General features: G+C 41.1%; 1 protein-coding gene across 5 annotated transcripts in view; it reads left to right on the forward strand.

Moving 5' to 3' along the window:
- Window positions 1-15,055, forward strand: part of ppp2r5eb (protein phosphatase 2, regulatory subunit B', epsilon isoform b) — a 51,090-nt gene extending 36,035 nt beyond the window's left edge. For 3 of the 5 annotated variants that reach the window (XM_005455928.4, XM_019348965.2, XM_005455930.4), the window contains 12 exons: window positions 2,933-3,129; window positions 5,382-5,483; window positions 6,677-6,769; window positions 6,962-7,092; window positions 8,603-8,662; window positions 10,353-10,461; window positions 10,812-10,865; window positions 11,290-11,340; window positions 11,474-11,593; window positions 11,791-11,918; window positions 12,721-12,822; window positions 13,179-15,055. In XM_005455928.4, the coding sequence (XP_005455985.1) occupies window positions 2,933-3,129; window positions 5,382-5,483; window positions 6,677-6,769; window positions 6,962-7,092; window positions 8,603-8,662; window positions 10,353-10,461; window positions 10,812-10,865; window positions 11,290-11,340; window positions 11,474-11,593; window positions 11,791-11,918; window positions 12,721-12,822; window positions 13,179-13,278 (1,247 nt within the window). In that variant the 3' untranslated portion in view covers window positions 13,279-15,055. The remainder of the gene's footprint in view (window positions 1-2,932; window positions 3,130-5,381; window positions 5,484-6,676; window positions 6,770-6,961; window positions 7,093-8,602; window positions 8,663-10,352; window positions 10,462-10,811; window positions 10,866-11,289; window positions 11,341-11,473; window positions 11,594-11,790; window positions 11,919-12,720; window positions 12,823-13,178) is intronic. The other 2 variants (XM_005455929.4, XM_003451175.5) reach the window with 1 other exon arrangement.
- The last annotated feature ends 3,404 nt before the right edge of the window (window positions 15,056-18,459 follow it).

An 18,459-nucleotide genomic window follows, 5' to 3' on the forward strand; every position in this document is an offset into this window, starting at 1 on the left:
GTGTTCAAAGAGAAGACTACATACACACAGACATGGTGTAGGACAATCTTTACCTGCCCTTTTTTCTTCTCATCTAACGGAACAGGTTTAGATGTGGAGAGGAACATACAGGGATACCACACACTGAGGACACACCATTATTTTAGCCCCCCAAATGTTTTCATTCTTCACCTAGAGAGGCCATAGGTAAAGAAAGTTGTTTACCGTGTTACTGTGTGTGCTGGTTTATTAGGGTTTGCCGTCTGCTACTGCTGAGTCCAACACTGATGAGTAATAAGAGTGAGCAAATAAGGGTTGTGTTGCAGGCCATTTAAGCAAGCAAGTTAAAGCAGTGAACTGAAATGGATGCTTAAACACCACAAAACCAGGTCATCACTGGGGTCAGCAACGCAATAAAGTAGTGCAAATGAATCTTCTAGTTGTCTTAAGTTCTGATGCTCTTTATCAAGCTGATTGTTTAATTTGAGCAGAAAAGAGTGAATCCCTCTTATGTGTACATGGAGACTGTGCAGCACAATTTGTGGGCTATTTGGAGCGCTGAGTAAACTTGGCAGGATAAGAATATTTTTGCATGTGTTGTAACGTCTCAACCAAAAGTGAAAAATTCAGCTAAAATCAGCTTGCTGTGCATTCTCTCTGATAAATGAATGTTTATTGTGGAAGTTTGTGGAGCAGGGATTAGGACTGCTGCCAGTCAGTCAGGGTTTGGGTTTGATTGTGACTGGCCCGGTTGGACGCAGCCTCAATGAGCTGAGCTGAAGCAGGAGGCCAGCAGGTCGTGAGTAACTAGTGGCATTTGGATCAAAACACATTCAGCATAATCACTTTAAATGCGCTCAAGGAGATCTGCAGAGGACTTTTTTTTTCCTTTCCCAGGACAGGAAACTGCACTTTCTCTTTAAACGATCAGAGCTTCAGGAAGAGGATTTTAGCCATTCATTGTGATGAGCTGACAAAAAAGAAAGAATGAACCAAATCATCCATTTATACATAAGTTTAATTATGTTTCTTCAGCCGCAGATCATTTTCTAATTTCCCAAGTTAATATTATTTAAATGAAGTAAAATAGAAGACATTTTAAACCCTTTTTATTTCTAACAGGATGTTGAGGTTTGCTACACAGGATGCTTACAGCATAGTTGAAGAATTCTGGTCATGTGTTAATATGATTCTGCTTCTCTGCCATACACACAGTTTATGCACTATTCAGCCTCACAGTGATTGCTTCTTCATTACAGCAACACAGATGTGTAGATGCTTCACACATCATGTGTCCTTGAACTTTTATTAGTTCCCCTCTTGTCACAGTTTTAAAAAAGCTGATTTGGATTTTGTTGACTAAAGTCATCTTAGCTTAGGCTAAACTGGAGCTGCCACAGACTGACAGGAAGCACGTTAAAGGAAGGCATCACACTGAATTTATCTCTTTGCATTGTTTCCATAATGATTTGTAGTTAAAACTAGACTTGAAATGACAGTTTGTGTATCTGTACCTTGCTTATCAGTGATTTTCACTATTTTAACTACTGGAAAGGGCCTGCTCAGGTGAGAAAGCTCAGTGAAATCAACAAATATGCAACCCCCCCCCGTGCATTTCTTTCTATAAAATAGGCTTTTGTCCTTCCTTCAGTCTATTATTTGTTTTGTAAAATTGAAAATGAATCACGTAATCACTATCACAAAACCTGCATGTTATGGTGAGGTGAAAAAATCATTTCACCGGTACTCCCGAACTTTCTCGCTCATTTACATGTATATTGTGACTCATTGTCAGGAGCAATAGAATTCAAAATGCAGCCAAGCGCTTTGAAGTGTAATTGTGGAGCGCACACATGCACAGTAGTGGCGGTGTGTTGCCTTCAGAGCAGCAGCTTATCTCTTACATAATAATGGCCCAGTCCTGCTGGGATGAGAGCACCAGGTCTTGAGTTGCGGCGATCTGGGAAGATTGTTGCTCATCTCCCCCCGCAGGTCTGAACTCTGCACGACCTTCTTGTCGTGTCTGTCACAGTGGGATCAGAATAAAGACACCTGCCACCTTCTTCTGCCTGCACATCCATACAATTCGTGACAGCGTCGCCTCTCCCATCAGAAACACTCGCTGCTGGATAATGAGGCTGTCACACTCATCCTGCCTGTGCAGACTGGGGTCTGCAGGGAAGATGAATAAGTTAAAAGCTATTGCAGAGCAAGAAGCACACTTTTACAACTGAGGCATGCACTGGTAGCATCCTTCGTTTCTTTTGAACAGTTCTCTGTGAACACCTATTGGAGAGCTCGGAAACTCAGATTTCTTCTTCTAGGCAAAGTCACACATTTCTTCTTTGTGGCTGTAACTACCCACCTACTTCATCTTGTGTTTACACCAAACAGAGATGCTCTGCTTTCGCTCCAAATATTAAAACAGGTGATTCAGGAAGCGACAAAATCAGCAAGAGATGAGAGCAGATCAGTAACAGTTTAACTAGTACACGGTATTGCATGCGTCTTTAACCTGATCTGCCTGTAGACAATTGACTACGAATTAAAGTAAGTATAACTTGATCTCGCTGTGGCTAAAAATGGTTTTCATTACCAACAACTTCCTGTGCTAATTGTTTAGTTTGTAACTTCATGGAGAAAACAGGTTTTTAGTTTCAAAGGGTAGAATCCTGACCATGACCAATAATTGCTTTTCTCACAAAATGGGAATAAAAAAAATGTCTATAAATATTCATGTGGTTATTTGTGTGTCAGGCCTCTGTCCCACCAGGACTGCTCAAATCCCTGTTTTTACTCTGCCCATCTTTGACCATGTGGTGTTTGCTATTACAGCTTTCTGGTAGCTGCGGGAGTCAGAAGCATCTGCTCGCTCCAGATATGTGTCTTTACCAATTTATCTAACCTTTCTCATCATCTTTCTCTTCCCCTGTGTTTGCTTTTGCCTGTCTAGACGTGCCAGCATCGGAGCAGCCGGAGCTGTTCCTGAAGAAGCTGCAGCAGTGCTGTACTGTCTTTGACTTCATGGACACGCTGTCAGACCTCAAGATGAAGGAGTACAAGCGCTCCACGCTCAATGAGCTGGTGGACTACGTGACCGTAAGCCGGGGCTACCTGACGGAACAGGCCTACCCCGAGGTTGTGAAAATGGTAAGAAAGAATGAATCCGCCCGTTCTGTGTAAACAGTAGATTTGCACTCTGTCTGTTTCCATTTAAAGACTGCGCAAAAGCCTTTTCACTTTTATACATCTGCAGTTGTGTTTCTTGAAAGCGATATAAAGTTATATATAACGTAGATAATTAAAGGCCATTTAGCTTCAAATAACAAAACAAAACACTCTGTTTCTGTTTTTTTGGTTTTCGCCATGTCCACTCACACCTTTACACCATCTCCATCTCAAAGATGGAGGAAAGTTTGCAGTGATGTGTGTTCGTTTGTCTGCACAAAGCCTTTTTGTAAATTTTTGACCAATAAATCGTTAAGCTGACCTTGAGCACCTTGTGGATGGAATCTACATTTGAATGGATTGTTAGCATGGCCCCAATATATACTGTAAGGTTTTATCGCCCTTCATTTAAAACTTTATGAGCTATCGTTTTTTTACAGACTGCTACCAAAATTGTAACCTCTTTGGCGCAGGTACTAAAAACTGAAAATGTAATTACATTTAATAAGGCAAAAATTGCTGTTTTTGTCAGTGGTTTTGACGATTCCTGTCTTAGCGTGTCATCCCCATATCGAAAGAACATTATTTTCTTTGGCCACAAGTTTAACATCAAGGTAACGTGCACATTGAAATTTCATTGTCACTGATGTTGCAGTGCTGTGTGGCCCTTGTAGGTAGTGTTGGTGTGTAAATAAAGTAAATGACAGCACAGCAATGGTGCTGAAATACAAATGAGTACTGACAGACATGTTTACATAGTCTGCCTCCTTTGGGTCAAAGCTTACTTCTTAAATAAAAGTTTGTTTGTAATAAGTAAATTTCAGTTTTCTCAGTCGTCTTTTTGTGCAGTTATGTTTTGTCTCTCGGCTGGAAAATGTCAGCCCCCTGCAGCCCTCAGCACTGATGGTGTAAAGGTGTGAGTGGACATAGTGAAAATATGTCTGTAGAGGTTTATAAAAATTTAAGCTTGCGTTAAAAAATTACTGCTTAAATGCGTTACTTGTTATTATTCACTGGGAGGAAACTGAGTCAGCTTCAGTCTGATGCTTGGATTCTTTAGTTAGACTCACTAGAGCGGGTGAGTGGGTGTTGCTGTGTTCTTTTCTCAGGGAAGGAGTAGTTGTAGTTGTTTTTTGTTTTCTCTCTTGTAGATCGGTCAAATTTATGAGCTATGTTAGTTCACTTTTAGTTCTGTTCTTTGATTTGGCAGCAGCTACAGACCCTATTCAGCCCCACGGGACGTCCACTTTTTTGGTTTAGTATGTAAAGTCTACTACTAAAGAATAAATAACTAATCCTGTGTGGTTGAAATGTTGCTCCCTCTTTTCCTAGCTCAGCAGGGGCATAGCAGTGATATTTGAGTACTCCGTGTACAGACACATAGGAAATGAGCAGATACACAGGAGGAAAATAAGAGCAGAACAAGAGCTGTTGTACATGTTGGCAGCTACGTATGTTCAGCTAATGAACACAGACCCCACAATGAACAGAGGCCCTGAAGTACTCAATGCTAATTTTTTTTTTTAACTAGTGCACCAAGTTGCTATTAGGTTTAATTACTTGGAGCCTTCCACAGAGTATATCTTCAGGCCGCTGAGGACAGTCATAACTGAAGGTCTGCTGCAGTACATACAGGCACTGTAAAAGAAGCAGTCCTGTGCTGAGTTGACTTTTGTTTTTGCTCATGATCCACATCATGAACAAGGTCCATGGTTGTGTGTAAAAGTACTGAAAATATATATTTTTTTAAATTTTAACTATATCAATCTACTCTGAAGAAGAACTGAAGCAGACGCTCAAATATTAAGGCATGAATTGAAATGTGGTTTTGGAAAGTTCTTCTACACCTAGTGTTAGTTTAAATGTTTAAGTGTACTAATGTGATAAACTAACTTGTGTATGTAACTAAAAAATGGCTAAAGAAACAAAAAAAACTGCAAAATATTGTTGACATCGTCCGCAGCTCTTATTTTAAGTAACACTTTGTCAAAGCTTTGAGTAGAAAGAAAACCCACCAAATCACTTAAAGGCCGGTTGATGATTCAGTTAGCTGAGATCATTATTGGTTTGTACAGAGCTTTAAACATTTTTGGATAAGAGGGAACAGTTCCCTTGTTTAATAAGGTAGCTGCATTGAAGCATCCCTCAAGTAAAGAAGCAGTTATCATCTATATGTTGGGTAAGAACCCCAATTTCCAGTCACTGGATTGAAGTTCCCGCTTTCATTGTTCCAGGTGTCTCACAACATATTCCGGACCCTTCCGCCCAGTGACAGTAACGAGTTTGACCCTGAAGAGGATGAGCCCACACTTGAGGCCTCCTGGCCACACTTACAGGTAAAGTGTGTGTGTGTGTGTGTGTGTGTGTGTGTGTGTGTGTGTGTGTGTGTGTGATGACAACCCTTTAGGGGTACTTTGGTGTAATTTCTTTACTAACTTCTGCTAAGTTTATCTATGTACCCAATATTTCTGTGCAGTTATCAGTGAGTTGCCAGGTAAAGCTCCTTAGAACAGGCTAGAGCAAGAGCAGTGGCAGGTAGAGTTCAGGAGGAAGTTAAGAGCAAAGTAGTACTGGAGAGTTATGGGACAGATGGATGACTAAACCAAAGGAGGCAGTTATTATGATACTGCAGGTGTTTGACCTAGTTGGAGGAAGGGTGACAAGTAGTCTCGAGATGTAAGGAGAAAGTTTAGGAATCTAAAAGGAGGGAATACAGGGATGAGCAAACAATGCAGTGTTTAATAAGAAATGTGGCAACACGAGGAGGCGCTAAGCTGGGAAGGTTGTGCCACAAGTTAAGGTGATGGAGAAGTGAAGAGAGTGTGCTGAAAAGCTGGAAGTAGAGAAGGTAGGACCATCCTGAGATAGGAAATCATAAAATGGAAGGACCTGGCTAGGATCAGGTGAGGATGGCAGTAAGGCAGCTGGCCCATATAAAGTCTTTGTGGACTACAGCTTTGCAGATAATGATGTGATTTGAAGTGAAAGTTGGCAGCAGGTTAGAGTGACCATAGAGGGGTGGAGGTGTGCCCTGGAAAGTCCACATTTGTGGAGAAGGGTTTTAAATATGTAGCTGCCTACAAGCTGCATCACGCTAACTAGTGAGCTTTAGAGGTGTTTGCAGGCCTGTTGCTGAATCTCAAACAGAAGCAGGCTAGCAGTGCCCCCATGCTTCTAGTCTTATGATGGTTGTGAGAGTGTTTTTTTTTCATTCTTATACAGAAAAATGAATGATGATATTTCCCAGAATATACATTTAAACTCCATTTAACTTAAATTGACTTTTTTTCCCTCTACCTTGTTCATCCCAGATTACTCTGATTTTTGTGACTTTTGAGCCTTTTGACTTCTCCCTTTAATCCAGTTCCGTTCGAGTATTTATGGGGTTAATTCAATGCACTCATGTCTAAGAAGAAGTGATGAGCCTTTGGACTTTTCTATTTTTTTCCACCTTTTATCGTGTGAAACAAGGATTTGTTTGTGTCTGAGGTTCACATGAATTCTTTATCAACCGCGTTCCTTTCTCCAGTTGGTATACGAGTTCTTCATTCGGTTCTTGGAGAGTCAGGAATTCCAGCCCAGCATTGCCAAAAAGTACATAGACCAGAAGTTTGTCCTACAGGTGAGTTGTCGAGTCACTTTCAGAATTCTGCTTTTCTACTTCATCATCTTCTTTACTGTCAGTTTTGCTTTTTCATATCTTTCTTTGCTTTTAAGTTTTGTTTTTTTTTCTTGGCACTTTGCTTTTTTCTGCCTTACTCCCTAAAATTGATTTTTCTTCCCCCTCACCTCTGTGTGTATTCCTTGTGTCCAGCTCTTGGAGTTGTTTGACAGCGAGGACCCTCGGGAGAGAGACTATCTGAAGACAGTCTTGCATAGAATCTACGGCAAATTCCTGGGGCTGAGGGCTTTTATACGAAAACAGATCAATAATATTTTTCTACGGTGAGTAAACATGAATTCTTCAGATGTCTGGGCTGGAAAAAAGCTTCTGTTTGTATATGAGTGGAATTTTTTTCACGATAAAAAGAAAGCCACGGTAGAAAGTTGCCGGTCAACATAGTGGAGCTAAAAATTCGAATAGACAAGGCTCACAAATAAAAGCAAAGAGCTGAATTCTTGATCTCTGCAGTGAGGGGATCAGATGGCTCTCTTATTCAGTAGAGAGTATTTACTGGCAAAGCTTTGCTCCACTTCTCACCTTAGAGGGAAAGGTCACTGAAAATCAATACAGACTTGTTCTGAGTGATCGTCTTCATCTTATGATGTCTACCCTGTTCTCCTGGATGACGGTGCTGTTTGAGTGAAAATGATGTGAGCTGTAAGCTATGGTCTTGTCAGCTGAACACCTGTGGGAAATATGGACCAGTGTCCTTTGCACACATGCACAGCAGCCCTGAGTTTTTGTAGACAAATGCCAGAAAGCACAAATGTTGTTAAACGGGCTGAGTCCTGCTCATTTTGTATAAACTTCTGATTGGATCGTATGCAAGAATAGAGCAGCTAATTGTTCAGTGAAATCATATGAGTGGGTCACGTTTCCTCCATAAACCAAACATTTCTATTAGTGGAAACCCAGCTAAAGTGGACTGTCTCCTGCTGTGTGACGCATGTGAAAAATGACAACTGTGATTAGTGTCCCAACCTGATTTCTCCTGTTGGTGACGTTATGTGGGCGTTCATGTCCTCTTCATCATCATCTTCTTCCCCTTTTTCATCTTATAATAATTCTTGACCTTCTTCCTTGTCACCTTCCTATTCTTCTTGTTTTTCACCTCATTCTTCACCTTCATCACCTTTTTTTCATCTTTTTTTCTTCCTCCTCACCTTCCCTTTGATGTTCCTCTTCACTTTATTCTTCTACACCTTCTTTTTCACTTTATTTCTGTTCTTTCTCACAATTGTCCAAACTCCAAATATGTTTCAGAAGAACAATGTTTATCCCTGCAACCTATAGAATCAGTACCTAGCCACAATGACACTGTTGAAAGCTGATGTCGGTTTTTCCTTTAGTATAATTACATTTGTGTCAGTGTTCCTCAGAAGTTGGTAAAGGCCACAGTGGAGTGAATATGGGACTCAAAAGTGGAGAAATCCACCCCAGAATAAGTGATCATGGCACTGTGTGTCTGCTGACTGTGTAAATGAATAAAGTATGCGCTTACCCAAAAGAGCCAGTTATTGCAAACAAGCTTACACTGAGAGTTTACAGAGACTTCTCTGCTTCTGTTCTGATTATTTGTGCAGCCAAAGGATGAGAAGGATCTTAGAAATATCTGTGGCTGTTGGTCCAAACCTGGAACTCCTCTTTGTGTGTGTGTTTTGTCATTATTTGTGTTAATTTACAAATTACCCGTTTTTTGCCATTCTTTGAGAGTTTTATTGCTTCTGTCTTTTCATCGTGTGCCTTCTCTCATCTCCTCCTCGGTCTGCCTCCCTCTCTGTCTGTCTGCAGTTTTGTTTATGAGACGGAGCACTTCAACGGGGTGGCTGAGTTGCTGGAGATCCTGGGGAGGTATGTGGGGGCCTCTGAGCCTCAGACACACATTTACATTCTGCTCTGTTATTGCTGATGCTTTTAGCCTGAGTGACTGAGACCTGAGAGCGACAGCAGAACTAAACTCAACTCTGCTATCTTGCTGTGGTTTTGTAGATGTAACAATGAGGATTTTTTTTAACGTCTTTAATTCAATCAGGCAAGCTGGAGTTAGTTTTTTTTAAGATACCCAAGGAGGCTAAAGACATGGAACTAAAGCGCTGAATGATTAGGTTCCATAAAAACAGGATTTTAACAGAGCAGAGTGAGTTCCAGGAGCACAGTTTGACTTGGAGATGAGAAGTAAATTAATCCTCCTTTCAGCTTAACAGTCTTTTTAAGCAATGAAACAAGACAGAAAGTACATTGACTTTGTGATTCAAGTTGTTTGAGGTCAGACAGAGAAAAGGACATTTTTCTGCAATACTTTATTTCTTAATAAAAATATTTTAAATATGACTAAAACATATCCAGATAACCTCCTTAGAGCGTTTTCAGTGCTCTGCATCCATCTGCACTGTTTTACACAGATAGACTTAACATTTGGGTACCCACTCTGACTATTTTTAAAACATTTTTTAATCAGACTTTGCCTCTCCCAACTTTCCTCTTATTTTTAAAGTTCAGACTCTAGTGTCAGCTCTTTTGAGTTTGCTTTTGTACAATTTTTCCACATCATTCAGCCGCTTCTTCGGAGAAGATCTCATCCTGTGGTCACACTGATTGGACCGCAGCTAGCAACGGCAGTCTCTGTTCTCCTCTGGAGCTCCACTGTGAGCCCAGGGCCATTCTAACTAGAAACTGCAAAAAGTTGGAGAACTGGCTCATGTGACCTTTTGCCAAGGTCGTGGAGGTTGCATAACAACAAGGACTTCAGGGGTGCATTCACCACCTGCAGTATGACACAGTAGCTTTGGATTGCAATGAGACTCATTCAAAGTGGAGCCAATTGAAATAATGGCAAAGAACGTAAAAAATAAATGTATTATTTAGTAGCTTAGTTAGGAATGCATGCATGTGTGTTTGTGCCACAAATAGAAGGTCAACCTGTGGAAAACACTGATAAATATGACGTTACGGTCGGCAGACAACAAATTACGTGATATGTTTCATGGAAAATGATCCACAGTCCGACCTCTGACAGTCATAAAGTTTTGTTGCTGACTATCAAAGCTTCAACTGATTGTCAGGGAGAGCCTGGACGAGTGTGACAAACCAATCAACCAACATTAGATAAAGTCAAACCAACTCCAGAAGAAACACTCCAACTATGGGAATGAGACGGGCTTCTCCTTGGAGAGCTTGCTGGCACACAGTTCAGAAACACAGCAATAAAAAGAAATACATTCAATAACATCTCTGACATTTGTCTGGCACACAGCATAGACACGGAGCACTGTCACTTAAACAAACATGAATCTGATACAACACAATGTAAAACAAACAGGATTGTTGCGATTTTTGTGAGGATCATCAGGTCTGTTTTCTTGGTTCAGGTCAGGCCTGTGCTTCTTCCCCAGGCCACATCACCTGTATAAACAGTGTTCTTTTGGTCTGCAGCTCATTGATCTTCCACTTGAATTCATAGGGTCACAATAAAGTTCTTTTATGTGTTCCTGTTTAATTTATATTCACATTTTCCTCTTTGTCTCCTCCTTCTCTCTTGCAGTATAATCAATGGTTTCGCTCTGCCACTGAAAGCAGAGCATAAACAGTTTCTGGTCAAAGTGTTGATTCCCCTCCACACTGTCAGGAGTCTGTCCCTCTTCCATGCACAGGTAACAATACTGTGTATAGAGTATGTGTGTGAAAGCTAATATCTGCCACCTTTAGATTTGGTGGAATCCCAGAGGTAGTTTATTCACAAACAGAACCTGTTTGCTTTTTAAGGTGCTTTTGTGCTCTAGCTTATGTGCATGTTTGTGTGTTTTTATACACGGAAGGAATCTAAATGTGTAATAATATTATAGTTGACAGCAGCTGTGAAAATCAGCAGAAACAGTGGTTTAAAAAGTAAAATCATTTGAAAGCTCTTTCACTGCTGTTTGTACGTCTGAGCTGCTGTTGTAAGCTTTGCTCGAGGCTTAATGTGATGTTAGTTTTAACCTTCGGATTCCTCTCCTCACAGTTGGCGTATTGCATTGTACAATTCCTAGAGAAAGACCCAACATTAACAGAACCAGTAAGTGTCTCTGCAGAACTCCTCCTATCAGTCAGTGTGTGTGCGTGTGTGTGTCCCCCCCCCCCCCCCCCCCCCCCCCATCTTTGAGCAACTGTTCTCATCAACAGATCAGTGGCTCCCATGACAGCTGACAGATGCTTCAGAAAAACTTATTAAATGGACGCTGAGTTAAGATTTAGTGGTCAAATCACAGGGACTGTATGCAAACATTGCTTATTACTCAGTGTGTAATTACAGCATCTGTATTATTTCATTTTTCATTCCCCCTCCCAGTTTGTCATGAAAATGTTTCATGTCAACCACAGAGTCAGAAATGTAAACAATGACATTATAGTTATTATTATTTCAACTCAAATACTTGTATTTAACAAAAAAAAGGAAAAAAAGGAGCCAACTCTATGAACTCTGACATCTTCTCTCTCAGGTCATCAGAGGCTTACTGAAGTTCTGGCCAAAAACCTGCAGTCAAAAAGAGGTGAGGCCGATTTGTTGCTAAATGCAAAAAAAAACAACCCCAAAACAAAACAACAACAACAAAAAACTGTGTGGGTGTGTTTTAAACATCATCTTGTGTGTGTTGACATTGTCCCTCTTGCGCGGCACTGCAGGTGATGTTTCTAGGGGAGCTGGAGGAGATTCTGGACGTCATCGAACCCACACAGTTCGTCAAGATCCAGGAGCCGCTTTTCAAACAGATCTCCAGATGTGTCTCCAGCCCACATTTCCAGGTCGGTGATGACTCATTGTTCCTTTCCTGACAATGCTTGCATTTCCTGGGGAGTGGGAGTGGGGGTGGGGGTGGCGTAATTTGTATCATGGGGAACACTTGTGCTTAAACAGTTATTGGTTATTAAAGGGTGACAAGTGAGTGGTTATTGATGGCATGAAGACGTGGCTCAGTTAGTGTGCGTCCGTCTCGCCCCAGGTTGCAGAGCGAGCTCTTTACTACTGGAACAACGAGTACATCATGAGTCTGATTGAGGAGAACTCCAGCGTCATCCTGCCCATCATGTTTGCCAGCCTCTACAGGATCTCCAAAGAGCACTGGAACCCGTGAGTAGCATGACTTCTGTGTAATAGATGAGGGTTAATGTTTTCAGTTTATGTATACTTCAAGACCCGAGTGGAGTCACACATACACCCCTCTATTCCCCAGCAGAATGCCATTACGATGTTCCACATTCAGCTTAAAAAACTGATATCAATTGGGAATTAGTGTTAATTTGAAGATCACAAGTAGCTTGTTTAAACTGCGTATGATCATTTAAGTTCCTAGTCACCTCAGGATTCCTCTTCTAAGTCAGTGCTCTAACACAGGAAAACGTGCATACACATGTTTATTTATTCCTGTTTTTCAGCAAATGAGACTTTAGCTGGCCTGGGGTGAAAATATAAATTACTGAAAAATATTTCATTATTGTGTATCTGTTTTTTGGTTGTTTTATTCTGAATTTATTGCCAAATGATTGATATTATTCAGATACGGTGTGCGTACACGTTTGTAGACACAACCACTCATCGACACATGCCAATTGGCTGCGACTGTTGTGGGGTGCATGGGGCACATATGGATCTTAAAGAGGGTTACACTCCAGTGCTAATAGGAACAGCATGTTCCTGTTTTTAAGAATAAATGTGCAATGTTTGGAAAAATCTACAAATGGGCTTGATTTTGATCTCAAATTGACAAAAATGTTTGTTAGTTTGCGAATCAGTTGGGCACACATCGCTGGATGTCTTGAAAATTTATCCAAAAGTGAAGGCTGGAAGCTCTGTCTGCTACCACAGAACTCCGAAGAAACCATAAAAATGTGTTGCTGTAAGTTGTCTTACTCTGTGCTTTTTCCCCTCCCAGGGCGATCGTTGCGCTGGTATACAACGTACTGAAGGCCTTCATGGAGATGAACAGTACCTTATTTGATGAACTCACAGCCACTTACAAGTCGGACCGCCAGCGGTAAGAAGCTGCTCACATCATCATCATCATCATCATCATCAGCAGCAGCAGCAGCAGCAGCAGCAGCAGCAGCAGGGGTGATGGGGGACTCATGAATAATGTGATAGGCTGTGATGCCTCCAGGGAGCTGCTTAACACATTACAGGAACACACACAGTGCTACTATCACCCCACTGTGTCAGTCTCAGGATCAATATTAGATGTTGGTTAAGAGAAGCCGCACTGATAAATACTTTGAGTTAGAGCACCAGACTTCCATTTAGAGTGACTGATTCAATAAAAACATTTCCTAATTTTTTTCACTTAGAGCTAACGCTTATTTCGTGCTTAATGTTTAAGTGTTTTTTGTGTTCCAGTGAGAAGAAGAAGGAGAAGGAACGGGAGGAGCTGTGGAAGAAGCTGGAGGACCTGGAGCTGAAGCGGGGCCTTAGGAGCGACGGAATCATCCCAACTTAACAAAGACAGCGCCGCGCTCCCCTCTGTCCCTCCCCTGTCCTACTGCTCCTCTCCTCCTCCTCTCCCCATCCGACTCCCCGCTCCTCCTCTGCCCTGATCCCAACTCTCCTGCCCTCGACATCAGCCATGTCTGCCCAGAGCTCCTGATACAGGCTGTCGTCTCTGGATCGACACGGAGCGCTCGCTGGTTTCTTAATTTTCTTTCTTTCTTTTTTTTCTTATGGTTTTTTTTTTCCTCCTGTGTTTGTGCGACTTACTTTACAGTAGATTCATTACGTCTGTTTTCATTATTTCAACAGCACTGTAAATAATTGTTTTTTTTTTCTTTTTTCTCCCTTAAACTGATATTATTGCAAATGGAAAAACAAAACAGTAATAATAATAATAAAAAAAGGAAGAAAAAAATAGAAAATGAGAAAATGACTTGTGTGGGAGGGGGATTTAAACAAGAAAAAAACTTTTTGGACTGTAGGACATGGAATGAACTCTTGGAAAATATAAAAAAAAACACCCACAAAAAAAAGAGAGGTTAGATTGATTTTAACTCTTCACCCCAGTCTTCTTCAGTACAGTCCCATATGTCATTTTTATTTTCTTGGTTCTCCTCTTTGCTTTTCCTCTTGTTGCCTCCATCTTTCTGTTCCCTCTCGGTCTTACCAGGCCCCAAGTGAACCAATCACAGTCGCCCCATTCCATCCAAAGGACACCCCTAATCTCCCTGGCCTCACCAACCTGTCTGCAAATTCTGCTTCCTGTTTAAAACAGGCAATGAATCGAACAAAAAAAACACACATTAATCTGACAACAGGGCCTTTCACAGTACACACACAAACACACCACTGACTCTTTGAGTGAGTTTACATGCGTGTCCATGCAAATCAGGAGAGTAACTACATGAATCCTGACTAAAACTGTCAAACTTGGGATTTGAAATGCTGAAAATTGAGCAGTAAGTGTAGGGTTCTTTTTTTCCCCCTTTACTTTGGCGCCCTCTGGTGGTAGTGCCAACACAGATGACGTTAACAACAACAACAACAACAAAAAGGCTAAAAACAAACTTTAAACGTGTGCAGTCATAAATGTTCCACACAGCAATAACTGAAATGGTGAGGGGGTGTTTGTGCAAACTTTCTCCCGGTGCTTTTGTTTCACCTGTCCCATGAGACCAGTGTCTCTTTTTAGTCTTTTATAGTTATTCAGCATCTTATTTTATTAAGCTCCCTGGCAATGTGGCTGGTTGCCCAATGTTATAACAGAATCAGATTAACACATACAAACCAGAAACAATTTGAATCCAGAACCATCTGCATGTAAACACACTCCTATTCATTTCCCCCTCTCCAAAAAAAAAAAAGACTACCTTCCATTAGCTGATTACGTTCCTTGTATCTTTTTGACCCCATCCCTCCTGCCATAACGGTATCGCTGGTATCAGTCTGGCACTGGTACTGTCTGGCCATAACGGGGGACTCGCAGCTAACGACAGACACACACACACGATAACGAGTCCTCAAAGGAGCGCCAAAAAAAGAAAAGTACTCCTCGTGTGAAAAGACGAGCGCCTCGCCTCACCTCCCGCCCCTCTCGCCTCGTCCCTCTAAGCCCACTGGGGGGGCGCCGCGTTGACTTCACAGTATTACAGCAACAGTGACAAAAAAAAAGACAACCCTGTAAATTGTTATTGAATGCAGTACACTGATAATCTTGTATCTTGTAGTAATTTAGCCTATGTTTTTTGCTTAGGAAACTGTGGAGAGGAGTATCCAGTATATAAAGAGGTATTATGGAACAACTTCCTGGTATTTATGATAGTGTTTCCCCTTCTTTTAGTCTGTTTCTTTTTTCTTTCTGTCTCACTCCTCCCTCTTCTCTTGGTTTTTATCTCATTTTGAATATTTTGATGAAGTTTCTTTTGACCATTTGAATATATATATATATATATATATAATTATATATATATATTATATATGTGTAATTATATATATTATATATATAATTTTTCTCTGGTTTTTTTTTTTTGTTTTTTTTTTAGTTGGGGAGGGGAGGGTGGGAGGGAAGAAATGCAGGGAGGGGTGAGGGCAGGTAGGCAGGAGAGGGTCAGAGGGGGGAGGGAGGCGAGTGTAGAGGGAAGGCACTGAGCAGACCACTTTTGCCCTGTTGGGAGTCTTTGACAGTGAACCTCCCCCCCTCCTCCCTTGCAGAATTAATGTGTGCTTTAGAATGGCCCAGATGTAATATGATTTAAAAGCTGAAAAAAAAAAAAAGATAAAAAAGGGTTGGAGAAATACAAATGTTTAATTATTTTAAAAAATAAAGAGATATTAAATTAAACCTGTTTTGTGATAAAGCCCAGATGCTGAATTGCTTTATTTCACTGGGTTCACAGGGTGTGTGAATGAATGTGTGTGAGTGAGAACCGAGATCCAATTTTACGTTGTGTATGTAGACACTTTGCAGCCTGTTGCAAAACTATATCATGTGTTCACATTTTTTTTTAGCTGGATTTAAAAAAAACAAAACAAAAGTCCCATAAAACAGTATTTTTGCACCAACACAATGATTTCTGAAGGGCTTTTTGCTGAAAGCTTGCCATCTGTGTCCTTAAAAAAATATCTACGGCCGATGAGTGGTACCTGAAAGTCATGTACTTAAGAAACAGGAAAACATCCAAAAGACCGGACACGGGACCTGAGAGATTCTTCTGGCCCTTCAGTTGATCATCTACCGTTTATCGAATCCTCAGCGGAATTGAAGGGTGACTGTCGCAGGGAGAAAGAGCTGAGGTATGCCAAATGACAGAAGAAACTGCAATGAAATCTGTGGCAACAAGTATTATGTTGTGATTAGTTCAAATTTGACATTTTTAAGTCAAGTCGTCATCAGTATATACAGGGGAGAGAAGTGAATGTCTACAACCTGTGGAGGCTGTAATCATCAATGGTTTCTGTCTACGTTTTAGTCAGTGGTGTTGGAGATCTTACCAAAGCTGATGGAATTATGAACATAAAAAAATGTAGTACCATGCAGTACCATCAGGAAAGTTTCTAATGGGCTTCAGTTTTTAGCATGACAATGATCCCAAACACACTCCTAATGCAGTAAGTCATACCTGGATAGAAAGAAACCCACATAGATACACAATGAACACTCAAGGTGGGTCTCCCCACAGCTCAGACATCAACATCTTTAAAGCAGTGTGGGATCATCCTGACACACAACAGAACAAAAGGCAGCCAGCATCCAAAAAAGATGTTTGAATGCCCTTCAACAAGATTGAAAAACTATTTCTGACTACTGTAAAAGAAATTAAAAGAATATGCGAGTTCAGGCATTTGAAGCATTAAATCTCAAAGAGAACACAAAGTTTTAGTAGACATTCACAGCATCTAGTCATGACTAGATTAAAGGTTTCTAAGAGGTTGTGCTTTAAAACACTTTAAACAAACTGGATCATTTGTATCCAAACCAAGATCAGGAAGACTTAAAGGAAGCACTCCATGTTTACCAGACGAACACATGCAGAAATAGTAAGACTCAATTTGTTACAGGTCGAGTTTGCCTACAAGAGAGAAGTATCTGTGAACCAACTCCAAACTGCTGAGGTGGTGAGACTGGACTGCTGATGGGAGTTGGAATACCTGCAGTAACCAAGCAGCACTATGTTCATCAGAGACTTGCTCCAGCCCTCTGGGTTCAAGCTGTGAGCAGAAAGCCAATGAGCCCCAACACACCTCAAAGCTTTGAAGAGCTGCTTGAAGAACAAGATGGCTGCCATGAATTTTCTGAGCAGTCAAATGATCAAGACCGATGACGGCACTAAAACAAGAAAAATCACCTCTGACACAGGAAGATCCTTGTCAGAGGTGAAACTTGCTGGTACCTTTCTATGGAGAGTTTACATGTTCTCCTTGTGCCTGCATGGGTTTTCTCTGGATGTGCTGGTCCCCCCCCCCCCAACCCAAAAACATGCCCATAAGGCTTACTGGTTATTCTAAACTGGCATTAGTTGAAAGTGTGAAAGAGACCACTTAAAGTATTTAGAATAAACGGGTGTATGGTTGGCTGAGGCCAATGAGTGTGAAAGGCTTTTTTTGAATCTCAGTCCATTGTGAGGTCGTGCTGGGATTACATGGGTTATCAGGAGAGCACCAGGAGTCGGCCAGGTGTCTCCAGGAGGTCTGCAAAGACAGAGATGTGTAAGGAAGTAGATTTTAGTGTGGGATGATTCTGCTCATTACCACAGTCCACATATACCATGAAGAGATTACAAAGCAATCATCCAACTATGGTAGACACGAGTTTCTCTCAGTGTAATAAATAAAAGAGCTGGGACACGTGTCTTGGACTGTAGTTAGTAAATGTATGAAGACATTTCTTGAAGAGATCTCCTCTGAACTGAACTGTGGTTTGTTGCAGTACTTCAGGTGGTCAACAGAGGCCAGCAGAGACCTACAGTTTACAGGTTTAAACTTGAGCTGGTGAGTCAGTCACAGTTAAAGCGACACTTTTAAAACCAAAGTTCATTTACACAAGCTGTTTGTTTCTGTTTTATACAGGAAAATAAAATCTTTAACTGAATAGATACTACAAAACATCCACACCCCACAGAAAGGCCCGAGCCTATCAAGAGGTTCAAACCCAGAATCTTTCTTACTGTGAAGTAATAATACTTACCACTGTGCCATTGTGCCGCCTCTGAGCTCCTGTGTCTGTGCTTGTTGATTCAGTGCTGGTCACACCCAGGAGACTGGGCACGCTCTGGACTGCCGTTAGGATCTAATTAGGATCATCAGTCAAACACAAAACCCTGGTGGCTCACATGAGGCTTCTTGCCTGGAATTTTCCCAAAGCCCCTGGACACATTTGGCTCTGAGCTCTTTGCAGCAATAAATAAATAAATAAATAAATAAATAAATAAAAGAATAAAGTAGTAACAAAACTGCTGATAATTATATACACTCCTGTTTCTTCACTCTGTACAGGCTTTCTTTGATCCCAAATCAGTCACATAGGAGGGAAGAAGAAAACGGAAGATCATTTGCATCTACGTATCTGCTAAATTCATTCATCAGGCGTATATCTCCTATACTTTTCCATTTGAATGCATGGTTTTCTGAGCCAGAGACAGCCAGGATCTGTGTGTCTGAATGTTTCTCCAATCGCTTGCGTTTTATTTGCTGT

This window comes from Oreochromis niloticus, linkage group LG19, assembly GCF_001858045.2.
Source record: "Oreochromis niloticus isolate F11D_XX linkage group LG19, O_niloticus_UMD_NMBU, whole genome shotgun sequence".
Taxonomy (NCBI): domain Eukaryota; kingdom Metazoa; phylum Chordata; class Actinopteri; order Cichliformes; family Cichlidae; genus Oreochromis; species Oreochromis niloticus.